Genomic DNA, 20191 nt, shown 5'->3' on the forward strand with positions numbered 1-20191 from the left:
CTTTAGGTGAATAGGAAGCGCACTGGCTGGGTGACTAAGCCAGATCAGAGGCACACTGCCTGGGAGTGTACATCAGAACCCTGGTAGTCAATTACTGCTTGATATGAAACAATAATCCTCGGGGATTATTATGTTCCAACTTGGTCACATGGGGGATAAAAACGATGACTGGGAGCCAGTGATTTGAGTCAGAAGGTAAAGGTACTTGTGGCATAAAAAGTGGGCTTCAGTCTCTAGGACAGACTTGGTGGAGGAAGAGGAGTGACCTCTGAACAGACAGACACATAGTCTCTCTCTGTCCTCTCTCTGTGTCTCTCTCTTTGTCTCTCTCTCTGTTTCTCTCTAAATGTGATAAAAATGCTTCAAATAAAATAAAAAATAGTAACTAGTCTTTATATCTTGTTCCCAGGGTTGATGGTGGAGCAAGTCACAAGAGCATCATGAATAGGACTTAAAAGGAGCAATAATCTACATACTATTTCTGGTACACACAGGAGATCTCAGCTCCAACTCTATGTAAGGTACATCCCTTCTCACTGTTTCACTAAAGGTTATTTTTAGCAGCCTCCTTGTTTCCATTTTTAATAGAATAGAATAGAATAATGTTCTATCATGGAATATGGATATGCAGTGTGTCCTATTGAAGTCCGTTAACAATGGATTCCTTCTTGACCTATTGGCTTGGGGATTATTTGCACATCCACTTGTCCATCCGTATTGAGCTTTAAAACCATTTTAGTCTTCTACTACAGAGTTAACTAACCTGGACTCACAGGGGCTCACAAAGATTGAACCACCAACCAAAGAGCATGCAGGGGCTGGACCTAGGCCTCCTACACGTTTGTAGCAGATGTGCTACTTGGTCTTCATGTGGGTCCCCTAACAATTGGAATAGAGGTTGTTTCCAACTCTGTTGCCTGCTATTGGGTCTTCTTCCCCTAACTGGACTGCCTGGTTGTGCCTTGGTGGGAGAGGATGCACTTAGGCCTGCTATGACTGGATGTTCCAGGGTGGGGCAGTACCCATGTGGGGCTTCCCTTTCTCTGAGGAGAAGGGGAGGAGGAGGTAATGGGGGAGGGATTTGTAAGGGTGGGACAGGGAGGAGAGAAGGGATGAGGGTAGGGGTGATTGGGATGTAAATTGAAAAAAAAACAAGAATCCCTAAAAAATAAAAACTGCTTTAGTCTTCTAAATCTAAGCTGATGATTCCAAAGAGAGAGAACTAGAACCCTGAGAGAAACAGATGGTGTCATTGAAAAAGAGAGGTGCCTGCTTAGCAAACAAAGACTGTCTTAGAGAAATGCACTCATCAATTCTGAAAGGCAGGTAGGTGTAACGAGGATCACTGGTTGGGATTATTCCCAGGATCAAAATGAAAGAACATATGAGAACTAGGGCTCTCTACCAAAGACATCTCCAGTCTCTGGACCGCACAGAGACGTCTCAGCTGCCTCCTCCACTCCCCCAGAGAAGGGATGTATTTTGAAGAAATGTGAGTCTTGAACCTCCAGGGTGATGGTAGGATGTAATTAAGGCAGAAGGATTCTGGAAGAAAAAGATTAAAACCAGAGCTTCCTTTTACTCCAGCTGCTCCAAACTAAAGAACTGGTGGGGCCTGAGCTTGGTCCCATCTGGTGGACACCTGGCCTCAAGCTCCTCTGGAAGCAACAATGGAACATTTGACATTAAATGAAGTAGACACAGAGAAAGCTGCTTGCAGTAATTTCACCCTGGTCGGGGTGCAGGCTAACGAGAGGACTTTCTCCAAACTGTCTGCTAGAGTCGTATTTCATTTAGATGATGCAGTGTCTTATCTAGAAAATCCAACAAAGTATCTCCAATCAGCCTGGACAAAATGTACCTCAGCAAGGCCATTGACTGCACAGGGTTGGCTACATGACTCAGGCAGGAGGGCTCTCTGCAAAGGGCAAGTGCTGAGATGACTAAGAATCGCAGGACACTGATAGCAGATGATCAGTCAAGAATTAATCTGAATGCTGAGAATAGGAACCTATGGGTGGGCCATAACATCCTGGAAGCATTGTCTGTAAGCACATATGGGAGCAGCAGGAGACCCTCAGAAATATGACTGCAGGTGAAGGCACTAAAATATACGGCAGAATCTTTAGACAAATAGGAGAGGAAGTCCATGGCTGATGGGCACAGGAGAAGTAAAGCAAACGATACAATATATGGAGAGTATACCTGGAACAAAGGATTAAAACATCCTCTTTAGTTACACAAATTAATCGTATATGGAGATGGACAAATGCCCTTCTGCTGACACCATATTCTCCCACTACACTTATAATTAAATAAAAAGAATAGAGTTCTACAGAGACAAGCTCACAAAAATGAAAGCCAATGTTCCACAGTAGTCCCCTCAGCAGGAAGCTAGAGTAACAACGAACACATGCCAGGAGATTCTGCAAGTGAATTTCTCTCTCTTAGCACATAATACTCAGGAAATGAGATTAGAAATGTCGTGAATTAATTCTGTGCCCAAAATGCCTAGCACGGAAGTAATGAGCCAAACACAGTAAGAAAGTAAAAACACAATCGAATAAAGTAATCCAACACAAAAGTAGTATGCATTCTGAAACAAATGGGCGAAACTGGCAAGCTATTAACCAGTAAAAAACAATAACAAGTTACTGTGATCAGCGAAAGGTTCAATTGATTTTTATTACATTTTAAGAAACACTGTTCAGGGCTAGGAATGCAGCTTAGTAGTAAAGGGTTTGCCCTGGGTTCAATCCCCAGCCTGCAAACAAAGGAACCAACAAAAAGCCATTATTCTGAGCTGCAAGTGTCTGACTAATTGATTTACTAGTCATGCTTTCCTGATTTTGCACAGGCATGTAATAAAAACACATAATCAGAAACAGAAAACGGTTGGGTGAGGTAGGTGCTATTATCTCAGTACGTTAGTGGTGAGTTCTTTCAAAGCTTTTAAAAAATAAGCCATTCCTACACTTCTTAAATTGCTCTAAGATAAAGTTTTAAGGTACAGCATGTTTTCTTTAAAACAGTATGAATTTTTTGAGCCCCAACTTCATCATAAAAGTACAAAACCTGAGTAACAGTTTACAAGTAAGGAAAAATAGGAGGGAATCCATCCAACAGAGGAACAGTCAGGATTCTCCCTGGAGAAGAGTGGTCGTATCCATGGGCTCGATTATAGTATATTAGCAACACACGTATGGCTCCTTCTACACCAAATGCCAATAAGTACCATTTGGAGATTCCATCGCAGTGTTCTCAGGAAGAAAGGCTACAAACAAACACAAAAAAGAATGAAATTTAAAATCTTTTTTATCAGGCTGGAGAGATAGCTTGGTGGTTAAGAGTGCTGCTTCTCCAGAGCTCCCAAGTTCAATTCCCAGCAACTGCATGGTGACTGACAACTATCTGTAGTGGGATCCAATGCCCTCTTTTGTCTGAAGCTCTCTTCTGACATGCAGGCACACTTGCAAACAGAGTGCTCATATATATATATATACACACACCTTTAAACAATAAAACCTTTTAATCAAGTTAATGTAACTACATCTAGAAGCTAGAAAAGGGTCACACCAATATTAAACATAATTCAGAAATGGTAAAGGGATGTAGGAGAGTCACAGAATTCACTGGGCAAGATGGTGTATGCCTGGAATCCCAACACTCACAAGGCTGAGGCAGGTGGATTGCCTTGAGCTCAAGGCTAGCCTAGACTAAAGTGTGAGACCTTGTATTAGAAAACAAAATAACTGGGGACAGGATGGAGAGAGAGAGAGAGACAGAGACAGAGAGAGACAGAGAAAAAGAGAGAGACAGAGAGACAGAGAGAGACAGAGACGAGAGAGACAGAAGAGACACAGAGAGAGAACTCGATGTCATTTCTTGCACTGATGACAAGCTATTAAAGAATGTGAATGTCTCCTACCAAAACACTGAGATAATGCTAATGACAGAATAGGTTTTTTATTAAGATATCATAAAACGCAGCTGGAAAAGTAAAGGAATATATAATAAATAAAAGAGAAATCAGACATTGGAAAGCCTGAATCTAGAAGATTATGTATGTTTAAGTTATGGGGAGGGGATGAGGCAATGTGGGGAAGAGAATAATCAGAATACATTGTATATGTGAATGAAAATGTTAACTAACGTCAACCAATGAAAAGAGAAAAGCAGGTTTAATTTACGATGAAATTGAGTTCCCATATGACACTATATAACATTTTATAAATTGATTATATGAATTATCTGCAATAAAAAATCAATTGTTGTTAAAGATGTGGTTGTGTTCATATTAATGTCAAATATTTTAAATCCTTTTCATTTATTTGCTTATTTATCGATCGATTTTTTTTAAGATAGGTTTTTGCTATGTAGACCAGGTTGGCCTCAAAAAGGAGCTCTACCTGCCTCTGCCTCCCAAGAGCTAGAATCGAAGGTATATACTCACACATGAAATTTACATGCTTAAAGTGATAAAAAATTACAGCAATCAACTTGGTACAATTATTGAACAGTGATCAACTGAATAGAAATATCAGAAGTACCTTTAAGACATTTGATTACTATTGTCAAAAGAATCTTGAGCAGCATTCAAGTCATCCAGGACACACATTTTGAGAAAAACAATAAAGTGGGTAAAGATAATTTAAATATTTTTTATCTATTAAACATTTTAAAGTGCATTTGATAGGAAAGCTGTGAGTGATACACTGCATTTTTGCTTATATACATCTTCAATTTTATGTGCATTCTGCAAATATTGTCCATGTTTATTCAGGCTCTTAATATTTCCCTTGACTGATAACATTCACAGAAGTCATATTGAGCAAACTGTATATGTTGACATATAATAGAATTGTATTCTACACAATATAGCATAGAAATATGTATATTCTAATATGTATAAGTGCCCACATATGTGTATATACATGTGTAAATGACGAAAGAAAATGGGTATGACTTTATCATTGTGGTATTATTTTCGTCAAAATACTAAAAACGTTGAAATGGCATCAAATAGGGGCCAGATTGGGAAAAATACACAAAACTCTTATAATGAATCTAAAGATACTAGCAAAAGATACAAAAATATTAATGTTGCAATGAAATAAAAAGCCCAGGTGAAATACTGTATAATATTTTTTCAACTCTAGGAAAATGTATTTTTGTACAACTATCAATAAAAGGCTGAATTTTGAAGAATTCAAAAGTAGTGCAGTATAATTGTGCAGTGGTCATACTGCTGCATACTATTGTACATAACTGCACACACTCTACAAGAACATACTACGTACTGTACATATTATAGTGTACTGTTACATAAGGATGGTATGTATTGCAACAATCAAATGTTCTGAAGGAGTCTTATATTAACCATGCTTTAATGGACTTAGATTTCCCTTGCTAGAGAGAGACTTCTGTGTCCAGGACAGGACAGAAATGTTAAGTTGTGACATGCCCATGAGTGTTGTCCAGCTTTGGTGCTGCAGTGCAGCTCTCCCCTGTGCACACGACTTGGGGAAATCCAGCCAGGCCTGTACCTCTCTTTGAACTCATTTAAGCTGCAGCCACATGACGACGACGTCTTTCTCACTTGGGGTTGGTAGAAATTCAGCTTCAATTCTCTAAAGTCACCATCTGTACACTGTAACCTATAACTTCCTTCTGCAGTGTCTGGATTTCTTTAGCCATGGAGTATCCTTGGAAAACAATTGAGAAGCAGTCACCCCTCTCCTTGTGTTCTGTGATCTAGGGATGAACTCAGGTAGATTTATGAGGAACCATTGCATTGTAGACTTAAAATGGATTAATTTGGGGGTGAGTAAGTCATATTTTGGTAGTTGCTTTAAAAATAAACTTTTGGATATTAATACATCAAGTAATTCTCCCCGAAGGAAAAACCAGACACCAAGAACCTAGACCACTGCTGTCCATGAAAACTTTCTAGATGATAGAAATATTCTATCTCTGCTGTGTTTCTTGCTATGGATTCTGGCTGGCTGTTGGCCCACTGGTTTGCCTGCTGTGACTAAAGAGGCAGATTTTAGTTCTAAGTTTAGTTCATCTCAAATAGCCATGTGTGACCAGTGGGTGCCATTTGGACAGTGTAGCCAGAAGAAAACACAGAAAACTGAAGCAGTGTAACCAAAGACTCACCTAGGAGTCAGTTGACCTCCTAGAAGGTGACTTGGGAAAATGTTGGCAATGATAACCTCTTGGGGAGCTTACCTTCACTAAAACAAACTGTGAATCCTTAACTCTTCTGCAATAGTCATAATGTAACTGGTCTCACACACACCCCAACCCTCACCAAAGACACTTGATAGGGAGCTTAATCCACTGTGTCCTTTAGATTTCAGTTTAGCAAGCACTTCCTTCAAAGTGGAGCAGACTGAGATTGCCAAGTCCTTTGCGTGGCTCCAGGGACTTGGGCCTGACCGGAGGTGAGGAGGAAATGAAGAATGACATTGGACACACATACATGGGCAAGGCTGGGTCCGTGGGCTGGAGAAAACGCAGCATCCCAGAAGCTCAGCATGTTTATTATATAGAGTTGGCCAGGAAGCAGGGTTCTTGCACACAGCAGCAAGGAGGTGGGCATTACATGCAGATAAACAAGGAGGGGAAGACTATGCATATGTAACTGACAAGGGGCAGATTTAGCTAATCTTAGTAGGAGCAGTCTCTGCAGGGAGCAGTCCTCAGGCTGTAAATATCCAGATGGGGCCAGGGAGAAAGATAGAGTAGACTTTTTTTGCACACACTCTCAACACCATCCTGAGAAGGCTTTGGCATTTTTCTGAGCCTCATGGGGCATGGGGGCCTTGGCCTTTTTCCCATGGGTAAATGGCTTTGGGGTCCTTGGCATGGTCATGCTCATGTTAACAGCACACATCCATTCACGACTTCACTTCCTCAGGGCTTCCTCTGCTCCCACAGTGAGATCTCAAAAGAAAAACAGAAACCAAACAAACAAAACGTGCTTAGTGAACTGGTTAATTCCCTAAAGTGTACAGATCCAGTGTCCTAAGTCTAGGACTTCCTCACAGGCTACAGAAAATTCTGTGGACCTACGATAAGCAAGAAAACAAAGAACCTTGCCTCCTCCCCCCAAAAAATGAATGGGAGAAAAATTATTAAGTTGTTCATAGAAAATTGGTGAAGAAAAACACAATGGAATTATACTTAATAGAGTTAGTGTGCTGAGATGTGAGGCCCACTCATAGCATGCAGCATTTGGAAATCTCAGACAATTTAACAGAAGAGGATTCATAATTATTATTTGTGACCACTCTCCTCACATGACTTACAGCTTAATACTAACCTTAATGACTGAGTTGGGAATAGTATTCACCATAGCAGCTAATTAGAGCATTAGTTTGCACACATGCACACACACACACACACACACACACACTCACACACAGTCACACACACACACCCTCATACACACACATTCACACATTCACACACACACAGTCACACACACACACACTCACAAACACCCTCATACACACTCACACACACTCATACACACACTCACACACTCTCACACACATACACTCACTCACACACACTCACACACTCATACACACTCATACACACTCACACACACATTCTCTCAACACACTCACACACTCATACACACACACTCACATACACACTCAAAAACACACACTCAATCACACACCCTCAGACACACTCTCTCACACACTCACACACTCAAACACACTCAAACACACTCACACACACTAATAAACACTATTGGGAAATCAAATCAAGTCAAGTTCTAAATAGTCCACAAATTGCATAGCATATATAGTAGTTCCATTTAGAATAAAACTGAAATTGTAAGATAGTGAAAGAAGGAAAAAATTTAATAATCTTACTCCCTGCTGTTTCATTAGCATGAAATAACACAAAGGGGATTTACTGTTCAAAGGAATAAGGTACTTCTCACGTAGGAAACAAAATAGAAAATATGGCTTTAAGTAGATAAAAGTAAAACATGATTTGACGATTTTTCATTTCTAAAGTTTTTATTAAGTTAATCTTTTAAAAACTGACATTTTTAGCTTCTTAACATGTATGCACACATATAAACAAGTTATGTATTCTAGCTTTTCCTTAATATTCAGTATTTACCTATTAAGTTTCATGAATCGATTTTGAGTGGATGTGACATAATAGTTTACTACAATTCAATTCAGTGAATAAAGGCAGCTAAGATAGGAAAATCTAGTGGGGGGGACTTTTCTAACTTCATTGAAACAAATTCAAATACAGCATGCTACTTTATACGTTATAAAATGAGTTCACCAATTTTAGTCATTATCAGAGCAGTCTGTCAGAGATAAACTCGGGTAAGCATGCTGCTTATAACGTAACTTAGTAAGAGGCATAAATGTAGGTGTTTTGACTAAGTCCATTTCTGTTGTGCTCTGTTGTATTGCCTCTTCCATACACACATTCCCAATAAGTTCTACTTAGAAAAATTCATCTTAACCAATTAAGAATCTACTGTATGTTGATTGAAGAGAGTTTGGATCAAAATCAGGAAAAAAATGAGTTGTATGCGTAGAATATCTGAAAATAAAAGATGGTATTGTTTCTATTAACTTCTGAAAATTTCGAGATCCAGTGGGGCTTATATGGTGTTATTCAAGAAATGGCTATTTGAAAACATGCATTAAACACAGTAGTATTAAGGAATAGGAACAGAATTCATTCATTTCTAAAGTCAGTCGGACATTAATGTGGGAGTGTTAAGATTTATATTAATTTGATAACAGAAAGGCAAAGAAAAAAGACTGATTTGAGAGTTTGATACTTTTCTGTTTGGAGTTTTGAATGGCTGTTTTGTTTACTTTGGAGTTTTAATATGTTTTTGATTTAACATGCCCGGTAAAATTAAAATTTAATAATTTAATTCTTCCCTTCCAATTTGTATCCCTTTGAGTTCATTTCACTTTCTGATTTCTCTGGCAAGGACTTCGAGAACTATATTGAATAAGTAGGGAGACAGCGGGCAGTCTTGTCTAGGCCCTTATTTTAGAGGGATTGCTTCACATTTCTCTCCATTTAGTTTAATGTTAGCTACTGGCTTGCTCTATATTGCTTTTAATATGTTTAGGTATGGGCTTTGAATTTCTGATCTTTCCAGGATTTTATTCATAAAGGGGTGTTGAATTTAGTCAAATGCATCTTTGAAGCTAATGGAATGATCATGCCGTTTTTTTCTTTGAGTTTGTTTATATAGTGGGTTACCTTGATGGATTTTCATATATTGCACCATTCCTTCATCCCTGGGATGAAGCATACTTTTTTTTTTTACACTTTTTTTTATTTAAAATAGTCATTTCTTTTATTTTTTTAAATTGAGTATTTCTTATTTACATTTCCAGTGTTATTCCTTTTCCCGGTTTCCTGGAAAACATCCCTCTAACCCCTCCTCCTCCCCTTCTTTATGGGTGTTCCCCTCCCCATCCACCCCCATTGCCGCCCTTCCCCCAACAATCACGTTCACTGGGGTTTCAGTCTTAGCAGGACCCAGGGCTTCCCCTTACACTGGTGATCTTACTAGGATATTCAATGCTACCTATGAGGTCAGAGTCCAGGGTCAGTTCATGTATAGTCTTTAGGTAGTGGCTTAGTCCCTGGAAGCTCTGGTTGCTTGGCATTGTTGTTCATAAGAGGTCTCGAGCCCCTTCAAGCTCTTCCAGTTCTTTCTCTGATTCCTTCAACGGGGGTCCTGATCTCAGTTCAGTGGTTTGCTGCTGGCATTCGCCTCTGTATTTGCTGAATTCTGGCTGTGTCTCTCAGGAGCGATCTACATCCGGCTCCTGTCGGTCTGCACTTTTTGCTTCATCCATCTTGTCTAACTGGGTGACTGTATATGTATGGGCCATATATGGGGCAGGCTCTGAATGGGTGTTCCTTCTGTCTCTGTTTTAATCTTTGACTCTCTCTTCCCTGCCAAGGGTATTCTTTTTCCCCTTTTACAGAAGGAGTGAAGCATTCACATTTTGATCATCCGTCTTGAGTTTCATGTGTTCTAGGCATCTAGGGTAATTCAAGCATTTGGGCTAATACCACTTATCAATGAGTGCATACCATGTGTGTTTTTCTGTGATTGGGTTACCTCACTCAGGATGATATTTTCCAGTTCCAACCATTTGCCTATGAATTTCATAAAGGCATTGTTTTTGATAGCTGAGTAATATTCCATTGTGTAGATGTACCACATTTGCTGTATCCATTCCTCTGTTGAAGGGCATCTGGGTTCTTTCCAGCTTCTGGCTATTATAAATAAGGCTGCTATGAGCAAAGGGGAGCATGTGTCTTTTTTATATGTTGGGGCATCTTTTGGGTATATGCCCAGAAGAGGTATAGCTGGATCCTCAGGTAGTTCAATGTCCAATTTTGTGAGGAACCTCCAGACTTATTTCCAGAATGGTTGTACCAGTCTGCAATCTCGCCAACAATGGAGGAGTGTTCCTCTTTCTCCACATCCTTGCCAGCATTTGTTGTCACCTGAGTTTTTGATCTTAGCCATTCTCACTGGTGTGAGGTGAAATCTCAGGGTTGTTTTGATTTGCATTTCCCTTATGACTAAAGATGTTGAACATTTCTTTAGGTGTTTCTCAGCCATTCGGCATTACTCAGCTGTGAATTCTTTGTTTAGTTCTGAACCCCATTTTAATAGGGTTATTTGTCTCCCAGTGGTGTAACTTCTTGAGTTCTTTTATATTTTGGATATAAGGCCTTTATCAGTTGTAGGAGTGGTAAAGATCTTTTCCCAATCTGTTGGTTGCCATTTTGTTCTAGCCACAGTGTCCTTTGCCTTACAGAAGCTTTGCAGTTTTATGACATCACATTTGTCGATTCTTGATCTTAGAGCATAAGCCATTGGTGTTTTGTTCAGGAAATTTTTTCCAGTGCCCATGTGTTTGAGATGCTGCCCTAGTTTTTCTTCTATTAGTTTGAGTGTACGTGGTTTGATGTGGAGGTCCTTGATCCACTTGGACTTAAGCTTTGTACAGGGTGATAAGCATGGATCGATCTGCATTCTACTACATGTTGACCTCCAGTTGAACCAGCACCATTTGCTGAAAATGCTATCTTTTTTCCATTGGATGGTTTGGGCTCCTTTGTCAAAAATCACGTGCCCATAGGTGTGTGGATTCACTTCTGGGTCTTCAATTCTGTTCCATTGGTCTATCTGTCTGTCTCTGTACCAATACCATGCAGTTTTTATCACTATTGCTCTGTAATATTGCTTGAGTTCAGGGATAGTGAATCCCCCTGAAGTACTTTTATTGTTGAGAATAGTTTTAGCTATCCTGGGTTTTTTGTTATTCCAGATGAATTTGCAAATTATTCTGTCTAACTCTTTGAAGAATTGGATTGGTATTTTGATAGGGATTGCATTGAATCTGTAGATCGCTTTTGGTAAAATGGCCATTTTTACTATATTAATCCTGCCAATCCATGAGCATGGGAGGTCTTTCCATCTTTTGAGGTCTTCTTCAATTTCTTTCTTCAGAGTCTTGAAGGTCTTATTGTACAGATCTTTTACTTGCTTGGTTAAAGTCACACCGACGTACTTTATATTGTTTGGTTTTATTATGAAGGGTGTCGTTTTCCTAATTTCTTTCTTGGCTTGTTTCTCTTTTGTGTAGAAGAAGGCTACTGATTTATTTGAGTTAATTTTATACCCAGCCACTTTGCTGAAGTTGTTTATCAGCTTTAGTAGTTCTCTGGTGTAACTTTTGGGATCACTTAAATATACTATCATATCATCTGCAAATAGTAATGTTTTGACTTCTTCTTTTCCGGTCTGTATCCCCTTGATCTCCTTTTGTTGTCTGATTGCTCTGGCTAGAACTTCAAGAACTATATTGAATAAGTAGGCAGGGAGTGGGCAGCCTTGTCTAGTCCCTGATTTTAGTGGGATTGCTTCAAGTTGCTCTCCATTTAATTTAATGTTAGCAACTGGTTTGCTGTATATGGCTTTGACAATGTTTAGGTATGGGTCTTGAATTCCTATTCTTTCCAGGACTTTTATCATGAAGGGGTGTTGAATTTTGTCAAATGCTTTCTCAGCATCTAATGAAATGATCATGTGGTTTTGTTCTTTCAGTTTGTTTATACAATGGATCACGTTGATGGTTTTCCGTATATTAAACCATCCCTGCATGCCTGGGATGAAGCCTACTTGATCATGGTGGATGATTGTTTTGATGTGCTCTTGGATTTGGTTTGCCAGAATTTTATTGAGTATTTTTGTGTCGATATTCATAAGGGAAATTGGTCTGAAGTTCTCTTTCTTTGTTGGGTCTTTGTGTGGTTTAAGTATAAGAGTAATTGTGGCTTCATAGAAGGAATTCGGTAGTGCTCCATCTGTTTCAATTTTGTCGAATAGTTTGGATAGTATTGGTATGAGGTCTTCTATGAAGGTTTGATAGAATTCTGCACTGAACACATCTAGATCTGGGCTCTTTTTGGTTGGGAGACCTTTAATGACTGCTTCTATTTCCTTAGGAGTTATGGGGTTGTTCAACTGGTTTATCTGTTCCTGATTTAACTTTGGTACCTGATATCTGTGTAGGAAATTGTCCATTTCCTGCAGATTTTCAAGTTTTGTTGAATATAGGCTTTTATAGTAAGACCTGATGATTTTTTGAATTTCCTCTGAATCTGTAGTTCTGTCTCCCTTTTCATTTCTGATTTTGTTAATTTGGACACACTCTCTGTGTCCTCTCATTAGTCTGGCTAAGGGTTTATGTATCTTGTTGATTTTCTCAAAGAACCAACTTTTGGTTCTGTTAATTCTTTCTATGGTCCTTTTTGTTTCTACTTGGTTGATTTCAGCTCTGAATTTGATTATTTCCTGCCTTCTGCTCCTCCTGGGTGCATTTGCTTCTTTTTGTTCTAGAGCTTTTAGGTGTGCTGTCAAGCTGGTGACATATGCTCTTTCCTGTTTCTTTCTGCAGGCACTCAGAGCTATGAGTTTTCCTCTTAGCACAGCTTTCATTATATCCTATAAGTTTGGGTATATTGTGCCTTCATTTTCATTAAATTCTAAGAAGTCTTTAATTTCCTTCTTTATTTCTTCCTTGACCAGGTTATTGTTGAGTAGAGCATTGTTCAACTTCCACATATATGTGGGAGTACTTACCATATTGTTATTGAAGACCAGCTTTAGGCCGTGGTGGTCTGATAGCACGCATGGGATTATTTCTATCTTTCTGTACCTGTTGAGGCCCATTTTTTGATCAATTATATGGTCAGTTTTGGAGAAAGTACCATGAGGAGCTGAGAAAAATGTATATCCTTTTGCTTTAGGATAGACTGTTTTATAAATATCTGTTAAGTCCATTTGGTTCATGACTTCTCTTAGTCTGTCTACATCTCTGTTTAATTTCTGTTTCCATGATCTGTCCATTGAAGAGAGTGGGGTGTTGAAATCTCCTACTATTATTGTGTGAGGTGCAATGTGTGTTTTGAGCTTTAATAAGGTTTCTTTTACGTATGTAGGTGCCCTTGTATTTGGGGCATAGATATTTAGGATTGAGAGTTCATCTTGGTGGATTTTTCCTTTGATGAATATGAAATGTCCTTTCTTATCTTTTTTGATGACTTTTAGTTGAAAATTGATTTTATTTGATAGTAGAATGGCTACTCCAGCTTGCTTCTTCTGACCATTTGCTTGGAAAGTTGTTTTCCAGCCTTTCACTCTGAGGTAGTGTCTCGCATGGTCTCTGAGGTGTGTTTCCTGTAGGCAGCAGAATGGAGGGTCCTCGTTGCGTATCCAGTTTGTTAATCTATGTCTTTTTTATTGGGGAGTTGAGGCCATTGATGTTCAGAAATATTAAGGAATAGTGATTATTGCTTCCTGTTATATTCATATTTGGATGTGAGGTTGTGTTTTTGTGCTTTTCTTCTCTTTCTTTTGTTGCCAAGACTATTAGTTTCTTGCTTCTTCTAGGGTGTAGCTTGCCTCCTTATGTTGGGCTTTACCATTTATTATCCTTTGTAGCGCTGGATTTGTAGAAAGATATTGTGTAAATTTGGTTTTGTCATGGAATATCTTGGTTTCTCCATCTATGTTAATTGATAGTTTTGCAGGATACAGTAACCTGGGCTGGCATTTGTGTTCTCTTAGGGTCTGTATGACATCTGTCCAGGATCTTCTGGCTTTCATAGTCTCTGGCGAAAAGTCTGGTGTGATTCTGATAGGTCTACCTTTATATGTTACTTGACCTTTTTCCCTTACTGCTTTTAATATTCTTTCTTTATTTTGTACATTTGGTGTTTTGACAATTATGTGACGGGAGGAATTTCTTTTCTGGTCCAATCTATTCGGAGTTCCGTATCCTTCTTGTATACTTATGGGTATCTCTTTCTTTAGGTTAGGGAAGTTTTCTTCTATGATTTTGTTGAAGATATTTACTGGTCCTTTGAGCTGGGAGTCTTCACTCTCTTCTATACCTATTATCCTTAGGTTTGATCTTCTCATTGAGTCCCGGATTTCCTGTATGTTTTCGACCAGTAGCTTTTTCCGCTTTACAGTATCTTTGACAATTGAGTCGATGATTTCTGTGGAATCTTCTGCTCCTGAGATTCTCTCTTCTATCTCTTGTATTCTGTTGGTGAAACTTGTATCTACCGCTCCTTGTCTCTTCTTTTGGTTTTCTATATCCACGGTTGTTTCCATGTGTTCTTTCTTTCTTTTTTTTGGTTCTTTTTTTCAGAGCTGAGGACTGAACCCAGGGCCTTGCACTTCCTAGGCAAGCACTCTACCACTGCGCTAAATCCCCAACCCCCCATGTGTTCTTTCTTGATTGCTTCTATTTCCATTTTTAATTTTTTCAACTGTTTGATTGTGTTTTCCTGGCATTCTTTCAGGGATTTTTGTGATTCCTCTCTGTAGGCTTCTACTTGTTTATTTATGTTTTCCTGTGTTTCTGTAAGGGAGTTCTTCATGTCTTTACTGAAGTCCTACAGCATCATGATCAAATATAATTTTGAAACTAGATCTTGCTTTTCTGGTGTGTTTGGATATTCAGTGTTTGCTTTGGTGGGAGAATTGGGCTCCGATGATGCCATGTAGTATTGGTTTCTGTTATTTGGGTTCCTGCGCTTGCCTCTTGCCATCAGATTATCTCTAGTGTTCCTTTGTTTTGCTATTTCTGACAGAGGCTAGACTGTCCTATAACCCTGTGTGTCAGGAATGCTGTAGACCTGTTTTCCTGTTTTCTTTCAGCCAGTTATGGGGACAGAGTGTTCTGCTTTCGGGCGTGTAGTTTTTCCTATCTACAGGTCTTCAGCTGTTCCTGTGGGCCTGTGTCTTGAGTTCACCAGGCAGGTCGCTTGGAGCAGGAAGGTTTGTCTTACCTGTGGTCCCGAGGAGGCTCAAGTTTGCTCGTGGGTGTTGCTTATGAGTTCTCCTTGGAGGCAGCAACCAGGAAGATCTGCGCCGCCCTTTCCGGGAGCTTCCGTGCACCAGGGTTCCAGATGGCGTTTGGTGTTTTCCTCTGGAATCAGTAATGTGGGCAGAGTGTAGTCTCTTCTGGTTTTCCAGGCGTGTCTGCCTCTCTGAAGGTTCAGCTCTCCCTCCCACGGGATTTGGGTGCAGAGAACTGTTTATCTGGTCGGTCCTTTCAGGTTCCGGCGGTGTCTCAGACGCAGGGGACCTGCTGCTCCTGTGCTCTTATCTCCAGGAACCCAGAGGCCGTATACAGTTTCCTCTTGGGCCAGGGATGTGGGCAGGGATGGGCAGTTTTGGTGGTCTCTTCTGCTCTGCAGTCTCAGGAGTGCCCACCTCTCCGGGCGGTGAGCTATCTCTCCCAAGGGGTTTGCGAGCAGTGAGCTGCTGCGGGCTGGGGGGATGAAGCATACTTGATCAAGATGGATGATCCTTTTGATGTGTTCTAGGATTTAACTTGCAAGAATTTTATTGAGTGTTTTTGGGTTGATATTAATAAGGGAATTTGGTCTGAAGTTCTCTTTCTTTGTTGGGTTTTTGTGTGCTGTAGGATAAGCATAATTGTGGCTTCATAGAAGGAATTTGATAGTGCTCCATTTGTTTCTATTTTGTGGAATAGTTAGGACAGTATTGGTATGAGGTCTTCTATGAAGGTGTGATAGAATTCTCCACTAAATCAATCTGGTCCTGGGCTCTTTTTTGTTGGGAGACTTTTAATGACTGCTTCTATTTACTTTGGAGTCGTGGGGTTGTTTACATGGTTTATCTGTTCCTGATTTAACTTTGTTACCTCATATTTGTCCAGAAAATTGTCCATTTCCTTGAGATTTTCCAGTTTTGTTGAATATAGGATTTTGTAGTTGGATCTGATTATTGTTTTTAATTTCCTCAGATTCTGTTGTTATGCCTTGCTTTTCATTCCTGATTTTGTTAATTTGGATACACTCTCTGTCTCCTATGGTCAGTCTGGCTAAGGGTTTATGTATCTTGATTTCCTCAAAGAACCAGCTCCTTGTTTTGTTGATTCTTTTATAGTCCTTTTTGTTCCTACTTGGTTGATTTCAGTCACAGGGTTGATGATTTCCTGCCTTCTACCCTCTTCAGTGTATTTGCTTCTTTTTTTTTTCCTAGAGCATTTTAGTTATGTGTCAAGCTGCTGATCTGTGCTCTCTCTTGTTTATTTTTGGAGACTCTCAGAGCTATAATTTTCCTCAGCACCGCTTTCATTGTGTCGCATAAGTGTGGGTATATTGTGCCTTCTTTTTTATTGAATTCTAAGAAGTCATTAATTTCTTCATTTTTTTTCCTTGACCATGTTATCATTGAGTAGAGTGTTGTTTAACTTCCCTGTATATGTGGGTTTCTGTCATTTTCTTGTTATGGGATGCCAGCATTAGTCCATAGTGATCTGATAGGATGCATGGGATTATTTCTATCTTCTTGTGTCTGTTGAGGCCTGTATTTTTACTGGTTACATGGTCAATTTTGGAGAAGGTGCCATGAGAGGCTGAGAAGAAGTTACATTCTTTTGTTTTAGGATGAAATGTCCTATAAATATCTGTTAAGTCCATTTGGTTCATAACTCCTGTTAATTTCTCTATGTCTCTGTTTAATTTCTGTTTTGATGATCTGTCCATTGATGAGAGTGGGGTCTTGAAATCTACTATTATTGTGTGAGGTGCAATGTGTGATTTGAGCTTAGTAAGGTCTCTTTTATGAATTTAGGTGCTGTTGCATTTGGAGCATAGATATTTAGGATTGAGAGTTCATCTTGGTGGACTTTTCGTTTGATGACTATGAAGTGTCCTTCCTTAACCATTTTTATGACTTTTAATTTAAAGTCAATTTTATTCGATATTAGAATTGCAACTACAGCTTTTTTCTTTGGGCCATTTGCTTGGAAAGTTGTTTTCCAGTCATTTACACTGAAGTAGTGTCTGTCTTGGTCTCTGAGGTTTGTTTCCTGTATGCAGCAAAGTGCTGGGTCCTCTTTAGGTATCCAGTCTTTAAGTCTATGTCTTTTTATTGGGGAATTTATTCCATTGATATTGAGAGATATTAAGGAATAGTGATTGTCGCTTCTTGTTATTTTCATTGTTAGAGGTGATGTTAGGTTTGTGTGTCCCTGTTTTCATTTCATCGCAAAGAGATTATATTCTTGCTTTCTCTATGGCATAGTTTCTCTCCTTCTGTTGGAGTTTCACATCTATTATCCTTTTTAGGGCTGGATTTGTAGAAAGATTTTGTGTAAATTTGGTTTTGTCATGGAATATCTTGCTTTCTCCCTCTATGTTTATTGAGAGTTTTGCTGGATATAGTAGCCTAGCCTGGCATTTGTAGTCTCTTAGGGTCTGTATGACATCTTTCCAGGAACTTCTGTCTTTCATTTTCTCTGGTGAGAAGTCTGGTGTAATTTTGATAGGCTTGCCTTTATGTGTCAATTGACCCTTTTCCCTTACTGCTTTTAATATTCTTTCTTTGTTTTGTGCATTTGGTGTTTTAATTATTATGTGACAGGAAGAATTTCTCTTCTGGTCCAATCTGTTTGGAGTTCTGTGGGCTTCTTGTATGTTTACGGGCATTTCTTTCTTTAGGTTAGGGAAGTTTTCTTCTATAATTTGTTGACTATATTTACTGGCCCTTTATGTTGGGAATCTTCACTCTCTTCTGTACCTATTATCCTTAGGTTTGATCTTCTCATTGTGCCCTGGATTTCCTGGAGATTTTGGGCTAGGAGCTTTTGGTGTTGTACATTATCTTTGATGGTTGTGTCGATGTTTTCTATGGTATCTTCTGCCCCTGAGATTCTCTCTTCTATCTCTTGTATTTTGTTGGTGATGCTTGTATCTATGACTCCTTGTCGCTTCCTTAGGTTTTTTTATCTCCAGGGTTGTCTCCTTTTGTGCTTTCTTTATTGTTTCTATTTCCATTTTTAAATCCTGGACGGATTTGTTCAATTCCTTCACTTGTTTTGGTGTGTTTTCCTGTAATTCATTCAGGCATTTTTGTGTTTCCTCTGTAAGGGCTTCTATTTGTTTACCTGTGTTGTCCTATATTTCTTTAAGGGAGTTATTTGTCCTCCATCATTATCATAAAATGTGATTTTTAAATCTAAATCTTGCTTTTCTGGTGTGTTTACATATCCAGTATTTTCTTTGTCGGGAGAACTTGGCTCTGATGGTGGCAAGTAGTCTTCCTTTCTGTTGTTTACGTTCCTGCACTTGCCTCTAGCCATTGGGTTGTCTCTGGTGATTGCTGTCTTGCTTTTTCTGAGAGTGGCTTGACCCTCTTGTTTTCTTGTTTTCTTTCAACCTGTTCTGAGAACAGGTGCTGGGACTCAAGTGTGTAGGTGTTCCTGGTGACCGTCTTTGACCTTTAGGTGCAGACAGGAATCAGAAGGATCCTGTCTGTGATTGCTCCTGGGTCCTTGCATCCAGGGGGCACAGTTGCCACTAGGCGATTCTCTCTTGGGCAGAGGGAATGTTGGAATGTTGTCACCAATGATTTCTCAGGAGTCTGCACACTTCTCAGGGTCCAGCTCTCCCTCCCATGGGATTTAGCTGCAGGGAACTCTGCTTCTTAATTTTAAAAATAAAGCAAAACAAAACCACAAAGATGTGGGTTTATTGTGCACATTAGCAGATCCAAACAGGAAAATTCACAAAAGTATATATACCATTTACAATAGCAGCTCCCAATATAAAGAATTTGAAAAACCATGCCTGCTCCAAGGTTGGCTGACATAGGACAATATAACATTGACTCCTTCAAGCCTTTACCTTTACATTTAACAGTGGCAACTAAGAAATCCCAAAATTTAATAGTTCAAATACATAGTGATTATTCTGCACAGTGTCCCCACCACTCACATTAAATTATAGAACCCCTTCAGGATTTCTTGTCCATTAATTAAATAAGTAGGGAACGAGTCTAGGAGATCATGCAGTGCATCCCCTCAGAGAATTACAATTTCCCAAGAGTTTAATGTGCTTCAGGGGAAATCCTACTGGAATAAATAGTGATGGTTATTTTCCAGTAAGTATGGAGTGAAAAATAATTTTTACCCCAATCTGAGGTATAATCTCACGGTTTAGGGACACAATTGCTATACAGTTGACAACTGTAGCAATCACCCAGAACATCTGCAGAAAGCCCAAGATTGTTGGCCACATGCCAATGAGTGTCTTTCGAAGTTCATCATGATTTTTGGTAATATCGTCCCCATAATTGGTGGCTTGGCTTCTCATAAGCATGTACTTGTTGTCTAGAATCTCCTCCTTGATTAGCATCTCATCCTTGTTTTTGTCTGACTCATGCACCAGATGCTGGGCCTCAGCCTGTGTATGGTTGTAGTCTTGAGGTACAATCTGGTGGTGAATCTCATCCTTGTCCAGGTTTCCATTCTTGCTAGGATATCAGAAATCCTTGAACTGCTCCTGTTCAGACAAAGCCTCATCTGGCTCAGGGCAATTGTCCTCCTGGGAAAACATGTCTGCGATGTACTCATCCTGGTCCACAAACAATCCCCGTTCTTGTCGATATCCTCCAAGGTTTCTAGAACTACAATCTCCTTCATATGTTCCAACTCTTCTAGGTGCAGAAAGGAAGAGAACGCCTCCTGAGGAGCTCTCAGGTCACCATCAAGTCTGAAGCCTTAAACCTCCTCTTATTTTGTTGAAGCATCTTTTAAAAGGT

General features: G+C 39.5%; 1 protein-coding gene across 1 annotated transcript in view; it reads left to right on the plus strand.

Annotated features, from left to right (window-relative positions):
- Positions 1-473: 473 nt before the first annotated feature.
- Positions 474-20191, plus strand: part of Ube2r2l1 (ubiquitin-conjugating enzyme E2R 2 like 1) — a gene marked incomplete at its 5' end in the record, with an annotated part of 67834 nt that continues 48116 nt past the window's right edge. The window contains one exon of the mRNA XM_063264387.1: positions 474-521. Within this exon, the coding sequence (XP_063120457.1) occupies positions 474-521 (48 nt within the window). The remainder of the gene's footprint in view (positions 522-20191) is intronic.

The sequence above is a fragment of the Rattus norvegicus genome, chromosome 7, assembly GCF_036323735.1.
Source record: "Rattus norvegicus strain BN/NHsdMcwi chromosome 7, GRCr8, whole genome shotgun sequence".
NCBI lineage: Eukaryota > Metazoa > Chordata > Mammalia > Rodentia > Muridae > Rattus > Rattus norvegicus.